This window comes from Pteropus alecto, unplaced genomic scaffold, assembly GCF_000325575.1.
Source record: "Pteropus alecto unplaced genomic scaffold, ASM32557v1 scaffold76, whole genome shotgun sequence".
NCBI classification, from domain to species: Eukaryota; Metazoa; Chordata; class Mammalia; order Chiroptera; family Pteropodidae; genus Pteropus; species Pteropus alecto.
Genome location: NW_006443138.1, coordinates 7,925,508 through 7,936,612, shown reverse-complemented (window position 1 = coordinate 7,936,612; position 11,105 = coordinate 7,925,508). Strand labels below are relative to the sequence as shown.

At 38.0% G+C, this 11,105-nt stretch overlaps 1 protein-coding gene across 3 annotated transcripts in view; it reads left to right on the top strand.

The window, feature by feature from the left end:
* Positions 1 to 11,105, top strand: part of PTPRR (protein tyrosine phosphatase, receptor type R) — a 223,204-nt gene that overhangs the window by 206,195 nt on the left and 5,904 nt on the right. For all 3 annotated transcript variants that reach the window (XM_006923740.2, XM_006923741.1, XM_006923742.1), the window contains one exon: positions 700 to 813. In XM_006923740.2, coding sequence (XP_006923802.1) covers positions 700 to 813 — 114 coding nt within the window. The remainder of the gene's footprint in view (positions 1 to 699; positions 814 to 11,105) is intronic.

The window sequence follows — 11,105 nt, the reverse complement described above, 5'->3', positions numbered from 1 at the left end:
TATCGAAAGCTTGCTAGACTGGTGACATACTCTCCAAAGCAGATGAATGTGTAAACAAAAACTTTTGGACTGATAAGGCTGCTATTCGGCTGTCATCTGGATGTAAATGACTTGGAAATATGTGCCTCTAGCCACCTCCTCTCTCCTAAACTGAATTGAATTTTCAGTTATTCACTAGAATCTTCAGCATCAGTATATCCAAAACCAAACTCTGCTCTCTCTCCCTCAAATCAGCTCTCATTCCAGAATTCCCCTTTTGTATCATTGGGGCTACCATTCTACCAATCCTTCAAGCCGAATCATCGTTGAGTTTTTGCTTTTCTGACGGTTCAGCTCCAGTTCACCAGACTCACATTTGTGATGTGTCTAAGTCTTTTTCCTAGTGCCCATACCTTACCTAAATTCAGGTCCCAATTATTCTCTGCAGAACAGTTACAATGCCTTTTTCACTATTCTCCCCACCCATCACCTCCCTCTACCCCACTCATCCTACTGCATGCATGTAACTGAAGGAAAGAATGTCGTTTAAGCACTTAGCACAAGGCAAGGGTTGTGATACTCAGCCCTCAAGACCTGTTGTTGTTGATGTTGTTGTTAATCCTATCTGTTGTTTCAAATTTAAAAGATCTCTTTTTAAAGAATATATTTTACCTTTGATACTTTCCCTCCATCTTTTTATTCTTTGTCCTTTCTTTTCAGTGCGGGGATAGGTAGAACGGGGTGTTTTATCGCTACGTCCATTGGCTGTCAACAACTGAAAGAAGAAGGAGTTGTCGATGCACTGAGCATCGTCTGCCAGCTTCGCGTAGACAGGTGGGTGTCTGAGAGATTTGTGTCACAGACTTCAGAGCAACATTATCAGTCGCAACCTGCTCTCATTAGCCTGACTTCGTAAATATCACAGGCTCCAAAGTCCTAAATCTCTATAGCGGTTTTTGTAAAGTGCTTAAGAATATACATTACATTAAGAAGCCATCAAAGAAAGTGTTATTTTCAACTCTGACCATCAAGTGTCCAAAACCCAAACTTCATGTTTATCCTTCCTTGTTTCTGATACAGGTTGTTGATGGTAGTAGCTCTTCCTTCTTAGTCTTACATGCTTATTTCTTTCTACGTACTCTGCATTTTCATCGATTTAATTGAATCATTCACTTTAGGATCTTGATCTTTTAAAATGAGGAATATGTCATACTATCAAGTCATCTTTTTTTGTAGTCTACCCTTTTTAATTATAAAAAATGCACATAAAATTTACCATCTTAACTATTTTTAAGAGTACAGTTCAGTAGTGTCAAGTATATCCACATCGTTGTGCAACCAATCTCCCAAACTCTTTTTATGTTGAAAAACTCTGTACCCATTAAACAACAAATCCCCATTCCTCCTTCCACCTGTGCCTGGCAACCACCATTCGTTTTCTGACTCTATGAGTCTGACTGCTTTACATACCTCATATTAGTGGAATTGCAAAGAGTTTGTCAATTTGTTATTGAACTATTTCACTTAGTATAATATCTTCAAGATTCATCCATGTTATATCAGAATCCCCTCCCCTTTTTTTAAGGCTAAATAATATTCCATTGTGTGTATATCGAATTGTGTTTATCCATTCATCTATCAGTGGACACTTGGGTTGCTTCCATCTTTTGGCTATTGTGATAATACTGCTATGAACACGGGTACAAATAGCTATTTGAGATTCTTTTGGTTATATACTCAGAAATAAAACTATTAGATCATGTAGTAATATATTTTTAATTCTTTTAGGAATGCCATACTGTTTTCTGTAGTGGCTGTACTACTTACTATCCAACCAATAATATGCAGGGGTTCCAGCTTCTCCACACCCTTGCCAAGACTTGTTATTTTCTGTTCATTTGAGGTTTTTAAAAATAGTAGCCATCCTAGTGAGTGTAAGGTGAAAGAATCACTTTTATATAGAGAGCATTTGATCATCTTTGTGATGATCTCTGTTTATGTGTTAAAAACAAAACAAAGAAGAAATTTCTCATCTTCCTTTCCCTATGACTAAGCCTACCTAGGTATATGGTGAGGAAAGTGAACAGGTGCTCCTAGAGAACACAGAGAGAAAGATGCCATCCCAGCACACAACCAGCCCACCTCTCTGCTCTGAAGTTCAGTGCATTATAAGAAGAGTTGTTCTAAAGGCTGAAATACTGGGTTCTCATGTTTCATCCATACAGAGAATATTTATTAATCACCTCCCAGGCTGAAGGCATTGTTCCAGATGCTGCAAGTACAGCATTAAACAAGATGAATGAAGCTGAGAGAGAGAGAGAGAGAGAGAATAATAAGCTAAGAAATAAACAGAGTAATTTCAGACAAAGATAAATGTTGTGAGGTAATAAAATAAGAGGGATTTTGCTCTATGACCTAGAGTTTCCTACAAGTAAAACTGTAGAGTCACCTTTTAAGATTCATTCAACAAATATTTATAGCACCTACTATGTGCTAGGTCACAGGATATCAATGAGACAAAAGAATTGTTCTGAAAATTCAATGAGATAATATATTTAAAGCATTTAGAACGAAGTCTGGCCTATAGTAAGCCTTCAGTAAATGTTCATTGTGTTATTATAATCATCATTATTAAAATTATTAATAAAGTTTCTCTTATCTCTAAAAGTTAAATATTCAAATTCCTCTTCCTGAATGAGGTTTTCCTTCCCCATCCCTATCTGTCCTTGTCTCCTTTTAAATAATAGTATTTAAGTCTTTGTAAGTATATCATCCCTCTATTTTTCTCTTAACTTTGGCTTATTAGAGGCTGTTCAATATGGTGGTAAAGAGTCTGGACTCTGGAGACAGATTGCCTGGGTTTGCATCCTGATTCTCACCATTTTCTGGTTGTGTGGCTTGGGCAAGTTTTAAGACTTCTCCATTCCTCAGTTTTTTCATTCGAAAAATGGGAGTAATGATAGTATCTATTTCCTATTTTTTGTTGTAAGGATTAAGAGAGAATCTGCAAAGTGACTTGTACATAACAGTTGTGCAGCCACTTTTAGCTACAGTTATTATCAATATCTATAGCAAAAAACCTGAACACGCATCTATAAACTGGAATTTATAATCTACGCTCCACAAAGTGGCAGTGACATAAAGACAAGATTACACCTGTGACTTAGTAGAGCATTTAGCCTATGTTTTCCTTTCTCTACCCGCTCCACTCCCACCTTTTCATACCACACGAGTCGCTGCTTCCACAAATGTTTTCTTTTTGTACATAAGAAGATCAGCTCCAATTACCTCTTCTTCTCCTCTTACAATTACTGTCTTAGTCTCTTCAGACACCCCTGCTTTCCATATAGTTCTGTTCACCCCAGCTGGAATATGTTGCAGTTGTTTTACCTCAGACTCTAGGACCGACAAACACCCAGAAAAGAGTCCTGCGTCAGAGGATGAGGGTCAGCATCCTGCTTTCCTATTGGCTAATGCTGGAACTCCGTGAATGCTAGATACCTGCATGGATCTAAACTGACTCCAAACCAAGTTGCCCTCCAATACCTGCTCTGATCCTATTTGGATCCTGAAAAACAATGGGCTCAGTTTGCTCATTTTTTGTTGTTGTTCTTGTTACTCCTAACCTTGCCTATTTGCCCTCCCATCTTCCCCTCCACACACCTGCTTTTGTAGCCTGACCTCCACCTTGGTTTCCACTTCCCGCTCACATTACCCTGTCGAGTCTACCAGATTGTCCTCTAACTTTGAATGGAATCACAAATACATTTTTTAAAAACTATATCACAATGGCTCCTCTATCTGCTCCTTCCTTCCTAAAGCAAATGGTCAGAAAATATAGCCTTGGCCTTCTATCACCACAAAAGTCTTCCCACAAAGCTTGTCCTTTTACTCCTGATAGGATCTTCAAAACATAGCCAACTTCTCTGCTGATCTGAAGCTTATGGACTTGAATTACTGCCAGTATGTGTCTCAAAATCATTCTGCTTTATTAATCAAGATTCCTTCTACATAAAGTCTTTCTGAGCAGCTGTTGTTTATGAAACAGATCCTCAAAACTTTCCTTGAAAGATTTTTCCTTTTCCTTCCTTCCTTCACAGGATCAGCATCAATTTAACTTTTCTTGTCTCTTCCTTCTGTTGTGCCCGCCCCTAGTTGTTATAGAAAGCAACACAGAAAACCTTCCTCCTTTCCTTCACCCCATCCAACTTCTTTTTCCCCCATCCCCTTGCCTCTTGCTTCCATTTAAGTTTTTTCTATCACATCTCATTTTTAAAATTCCAGTTTGTAGCTGACCGTTGCCATTGACCATGTCCTTAACTTATGCCGGTGAAGGGAAAAACCGGCCTCAGAAAATCCAGACATTCACTTTTCTGCTCTTGCAGTTAACATTCATCAGTTCTTCAGAACTCGTCCCCAGCCTAGGTTGCCTGGTCATCCTTGCCTTCAGTTCTGGATCTGTCTTCTGGACGTTCCAGAATGCACCATTCACACTCAGAAGTATATTTAATTGTGGCCTCATTACGTGGTCTTCAAAGCACATACATGTCTCCTTTAACTCACAAAGTGAACCTACAAGTAGGAAAGAGGTATTCTTTGGCTTCGCCTTTTTTTTTTTTTTTTTAATTTAGAAACAAAGAATTCAAGATATCAAGTAACTTTCCCAAGGTCATGGAGCTTAGGAAATAGCAAAAAAGACTTCTTTGGAACCAAGGACTTCTGATTTCTAACTCAAAATGCATATCAGTTATAGATAAAAGTATACAGACTTTTGGAATATATTTATTGTTAAACTGCTTGACAAAAACATATCTCTTTGATAATGCTTTGCCATTTTAAAAAAACACAATGACACTGTAATTTTTGAAACAGTGTTTAATACGAATGAGAGCTGTTTCACGAAAAGATAGAGTGATATTGTCAGCAGTTGCCCTGAGTATAAAATTTGAGGGATATAGGAAAGTTTATTCATCCCAACGTATATCTATGGAGGGTGCCAAAAATAATCTGTTTATAGTGAATGTCTAAAACACTGTTATTAGAAGGTCAATCTTTGGATAAAAGAATCAGGTTTTGTTTTGTTTTGTTTTGTTTTTTTTAAGAATCATTTCTTTTTAAAGTTCATTGAACCTAGAGATGGGAGCTGAAGGCAACACTTTGTCTTCTCGGCTATTAACATTTTAATGTAAACAGGATGATCGGTCCTTTCCTTCGTGGTAGCTAGAGAGAGTATAATCTGCATTATCAGTATATTCAGAATATAGGTTTTGATAAAGAGAAATTGAAGAGAAGGCTCTAGAAGCTGGGTACACCTGAGGGCCTGCAGTTGAGAAGACTGGTAGATATCCCCTGGGCACTCGGAAGAGGGAGGCGCACGGAGAGGGAGCAGAAGAACCCTAGCACGGGATGCCTCACGAAGATCAGCTACCTCATTTGGTGGGGCCCAGGACAAAATGGAAATGGGAGCCTCCTTTTTAAAAAATGATTAAATATTTCGAGAAAGTGTCAGCAGAGCATTGACCTAACTGCAGGGTGCTTCTTAGCAGGATCAGGGAGAAGGGGCATATATGATTGCACAGGTCACAAGCCCATGAAGACAGACCCACCTTGGGGTGCTTTTAGGAGGGGTGTTTGTAGATGGGCCTGGATCCTGTGTCCTGTGAAACAGGCACCCGAGATCTCTGCTCAAAGTGGTCCTCCCGAATCATGTATATGTTCATTCACTCAAAAAACATTTGCTGAACACCTACTACTAAACATGCATCAGGCACCTGGGCGTGTAAAGGTGAATTCCTTAACAGATTTTTCCAGACTGTATTTCTCAGGGCACAGTTTAGTTATCAGTTAAATTATGAGAACCTGGGGTGGTTCCATAGAGTAGTGGTTAGCACATCTGCTTTACACGCAGAAGGTCCTAGGTTCCAACCCCAGTGGAGCCATGGTCCATACCCCAGGTCCGCCAGGCTGCCCGGGTGTGCCAGGCCCCCCAGGTGTGCCAGGCCCTGGCCAGAGTATGTGAAAGGAGACGCCCGCCTTCAGAGATAGAGTTCTTAAGGATAGACGGCAACATTCGTATGTCAGGGATGGAAGTGGGGGGTGGGGGAATTAAATTGAAAAAAATAAAAATTATGAGAACCTGCTAAGTACCAAACTCCCTTAGACTGTATTCAGACAAAAAATATAGATTCTCAATTAAGATCAAGAAAAAGCTATATACTATATTTCTCATTCACAATAAGTATTAATGCATTAAAAGATGTGAAAAGTCTCCCAACCTAGAAACCCATTTAACTTCCATTAAGCACTCTCGCATTTATTTGCCCACACAAAACTTTCCTCAAAGAATATCTAAATGGGAGAGAAAGATGTAAAATGACAAATATAAATTATTCTTTCAAGAAGTTTGGTGGCGAAGAGAAGACTGGAGATGGCATGGGAATTTGAGTCTGGATAGGACTATTAAAAAAGGAGAAATGATAGAGTGGGCTGACTAATTGGAAATATACAGCTGAATATAATAAGGGATACAAAAGACAGAGCCAATATATTAGAGAGCAAATATTTTGTACTCTGCAGAGTACAAGCTTCACAGGCTTTTTCCTATCTTTTAACAATAGTCTCTGATCCCAATGATCCAAGACTGCACACTGTCCATGGTTTTTTTTTGTAATCTGCCCCCACCACTTAGAGCTGCCTCTGCTGAGAAGCCCAGGGCATGACTAATAGCAAAGAAAAAGACAAAGCAAGTTTTTTGGCTACTTGAAGTGGGTCTAGTTCCATGACTAAGTCAAGCGCTTAAGCATTGGACAGGATCCAAATCCTGTTCAAAAAAAAAAAAATTACAGTGCCTGTTTGTTGTTATCCAACATGACAAAAATATGCAATTTGTACTCAGATCACAAATTTGCATTTTAGCAATAAATTCAAATGGTCTGGTTTGGAGATGAGTGTGTTGTGTTGAATGGATATTTCCAATGTAACAACAATGACAAAGCCATTTGGTGGATTCATTCTCTGGCAAGACGTTATTTTTATTGGCTTTAGGGCAACTTCTATTAATAGATACTACAGTTCTCACTGCAGATTCATGAGTCTGTGATTTTCCTTTTAATAATACTTTTTACATTTGAGCATATTTTGAACTAAATAGAATTTCTTTTTTCCTAAGTATGAGTTCAAATTCAGTGTAAGGCACCCATAAGTGTTTTAGAAGCGCATTAATGGATCACTCCTTCATTTTTGATCATATTAATTTTTAATTAAAAGATGAAGTGGGTAGCAGGCAGTTGGGTCTGAGCATTGGCTAGTGGGACAGGTAAGCAAAGCAGCCACTAGAGCATGAGATGCCAGCGACTGCTGGACCAGATGTCAAGGAGCTTGGCGCTAATCCTGGCTCTGCCCCTAATTTCCTGAGTTACCACTTGTACGCTCTATACCTCTAGGTCTACATTTGTAAAAACAGAGGTAGGGAATATCAGTGGTCTTCCCAACTTCTTTTGGTAAGAGGACCCCTTTTTTAAGAGTAAAATATTTCATGGACTTCAACCTGATAGTTGAATTTTGAAATCCATAATGCTTATAAATTAATTTTCATTCTGCTACTCACAACAATTAGTGATGCATATATACGTATGTGTGTTTATTTGACTATCTGATAATGCTGGGGGCACAAGTGAATTTAAGGGCTCCTCCAATAAGACGCCTTTTCCATCCTGGGATTCAGTGATTGGGAAGCGATTGACTGGCTCTCTAAAATTTCTTGCTGTTGCATTCTTTGAGTCTATGAACCTTAGTTTTTGTAGAAAACAACAGAATGGCATAACAGACTATTGTAACATTTGCCAAACACCTATTAAGAAAAGGATGGTTTGAAAAATATGCCTTAAGAATATTATACAAATCTCTCATTTTTTCAGGAGGAATTCAAGACATAACAAGAATGAATGATGTATTCAAACTCACATAACAAATTTTGACTTTTTTAAAAAAATACTCTGAACTGAACTTCCAATTTTACTCAAATGAGATTGACTATATTCTGAATTTGTTTTCTTCCCAAAAGGCTATTGTTTTATGGAGTAGGAGAGCTAAGAGGGTTAAGTACAAGATTAAGAGAGAGGAAGTTCACATTCTAATCCTGCCTTTGAAAATGACCCTGAACTAGTTGCTATATATACAAGGAAAAATTGTTTATCTCTGGTGGTTTCAGTTTAGATTACTTATTGTTAATATCTGAATATGATAAGTATGATGAACTTTCTATTGGCCAGCATGGTTGTGAAAATATTTTGCTAAATCACGTTTTCCTGTTAATGGAAGGTTACCATATATACATAAGTCAACAATTTTCAAAAACTGGTGAAAAAAAAGGACCCATAACATTAGTACTAGACCGGATACATTACTTAGAAAGCCTTTCCATATCTTGCTTAAATCTTCTAATATTAAATACCACTAAGTTATTGTGACTATATCACCTAATTAAGAATTCCAGTTGCTATTAAAGCTAAATCAAGGAGTTTTGACCATATTTAGTTTCTGCTACAAGAGATTCATTTAGGCCTGTAAGTGCGAAGGTTTTACAATGTGAGATAGTGATAGGAGGTCATTTACATATTGAGTAGGAAAGATGCACCTGTCCCTTTAAAAAATAACTAATAATCCACAGTAATAAAACGGCCCAGGAAATTTAGAAAATGCTCACATGCACATAGATGTTGTAGGAGAATGACTAAGGAGTAATACGTGACCATCAGAAGACATCTAGGCAGGGAGGAAAAGACTGTGTTCCATTGAGGGTTGACCTCTGGCAACTTTTCCTCATCGTATTTCTTTTAATTTCATTTGGCACCTCTGGACACTGGAAGAACTTGAAACCATAATTTTGGAAATGAAACACATGAAATAATATGCAATCCCAAGTCCTTTTCTTTTCTGGTTTTTTTTTTTTTTTTCTTCCCCAGAAACAGGAAATAATCTGTCTAATCCTCCTGTTTAAAAGTCAGTGGTAAAATTTGCAGTTGTCTTTGTACATCCTTACCTTGGAAGCCTTAAATTGGAATGACATCCAAAGGCCTTACTGTCGCTTCCCAGACAGGATAGAAAAATGCTTCCAGTGTGCGTCATGTCATTGTTTTAATGTTTGATTAATCACTTTAGTTTGATGATTTTATCTTTTTTTTTTTTTAACTATAATAATCTAAGAGGAGGAATATATATGCCATCAGTTTTCTAGGCTAATACATGTCCTGAAAATATTGTGTTTCCAAAACTTGTTAAAAATAATTTCACAACTCAAATTTCCACCTTTGGTATAATATTTATCAACCCTAAATTTACATTTATCCATTTTCCTCCATATTCCCAACTGATCACAGAGATCCTTTAATTAGTGAATTTTGAAGATCTCTTTTGAAGATCAGGAACTGAACATTTTGGTTTACTTATTCTAAGGACCCTTAAAGCCCTGGAAATTGGTTCGGATTTATTTACTTGATGTCACAGTGCCTGAGACCATAACAAGAAGTCCTCTTGTAAAATAGATTATGCCAGCTGACTCTCCCAAATGGTTGCCAGGACAACCTTTTTTCCTTCTCAGCTAGGAGTTAATTGAGTGTTAACCTGGGTGTTCAGAACAAAATTGGCTAATTTTTAGGGGGAAAAAAAATGGAACTCAAGATATGCCAATGCATTGAATTATCATCGAATTATCATTTGACATGTGTTGGCTTTTATACCCTACAAATACTTTGGAAGCTATTCAGAGAAAGTATCTAGGTTCAAAATACCTGATCAGATTTGGTCAAAACTTTTATGTTTAAGTTCTCCTTCCTTGACATGACATCTGTATAAAGACATGGAGAAAACCTTTGTCCAAGGCACCCCGAGTTACAGCAGCAGACATTAGCCTTGCTTGACTCATGCCCAAGCTATCAGAGGTTTGCCCATGAGACACATTAACATCCACACCTTTTGTTCTAAATTTACTGTACCAAATTTTACCAAAAGAATTCCAGATTTGAAAATAATAAAATGCCAAGGAGCATAAGTTCCATTGTTAGCCCAGAAGTGAGTCACCGCTGCAGAATTTCTTCTGTCTACTGATTAGACCGGATACGCGCTGGGTGGTGTGGCAGGAAAGGCTGTTGTTCTCTGTATGTGTGAGTTAATAGTCACAAAAGGTCACAATTTTAACATGTTAAAAACCAAATCTCTCTCCTGGGCATCTGGAGGGGTTTGGTTTGTTTTTTTTTTCCCCCCTCCCAAAACATTTTCCCAGTAGTGAAGGGAAAAAACTACTTTTTTTTTTTTTGCCTTCTAACCTGAGTTTACTCCCAGCTGACACAGCTACGTGCTTCCCTACATGGAGACAGAGATGACACTGATTTTTGTGTTTGGTGGGGCTAATGTGATATGAGATACCTCACATTTCTAGAATGGCAGTTTATCTGAATCCTCTCTGGCCTGGCCAAACACGGTGTTCATATTCTGTGTCAACAAAGCAATCAGAGCCACATAGCCAACACCACTTTTGCAATACATGGAATGACTTTCCTTCATATGGAATGGTTCATAATTTGGGTAAACAATTTATCCTCCAGACCAAGCCACTCTGAGAAAGATGGCCCTATTAATAATTACACCAGGACAACAGGAGTGAACCAGAACCATGTCAAACAAACCAGATGCATGATCACCCTAGGCATAGTGTTAGCTAAGCATTTAATAAGAAAAAGAACTTGTAGCATTTATTTCATACTTACTAAATGACAGCCATTGTGCTTAGCATTTTATAGATTATCTCATTTAAACTTCACAAAACTTGAAACCTCATTAGGTAAATACCGTTTGCCAGGCCAATGGTTTTCAACGGGAAACAAAACAATGGGCAGACAAAATCTTCCATAAAATACTAATATGGAAAACTAACAAAAAGCAGGACTGCTGTGGTACAGCAGAGATTAGAAGCTAATCCTAAAGGCCCAACCTCCTCTTGCACCAGCCACGGCCCCTCGGGCACCACTGCAGAACCCTGGGCTCCTGGAATTTCTGTAAGTAGCCTTCAGCTAAACACTGATATGCTCTGACTCTTTTAATTCTCACAATCAGATGAGGTTTATCATTAA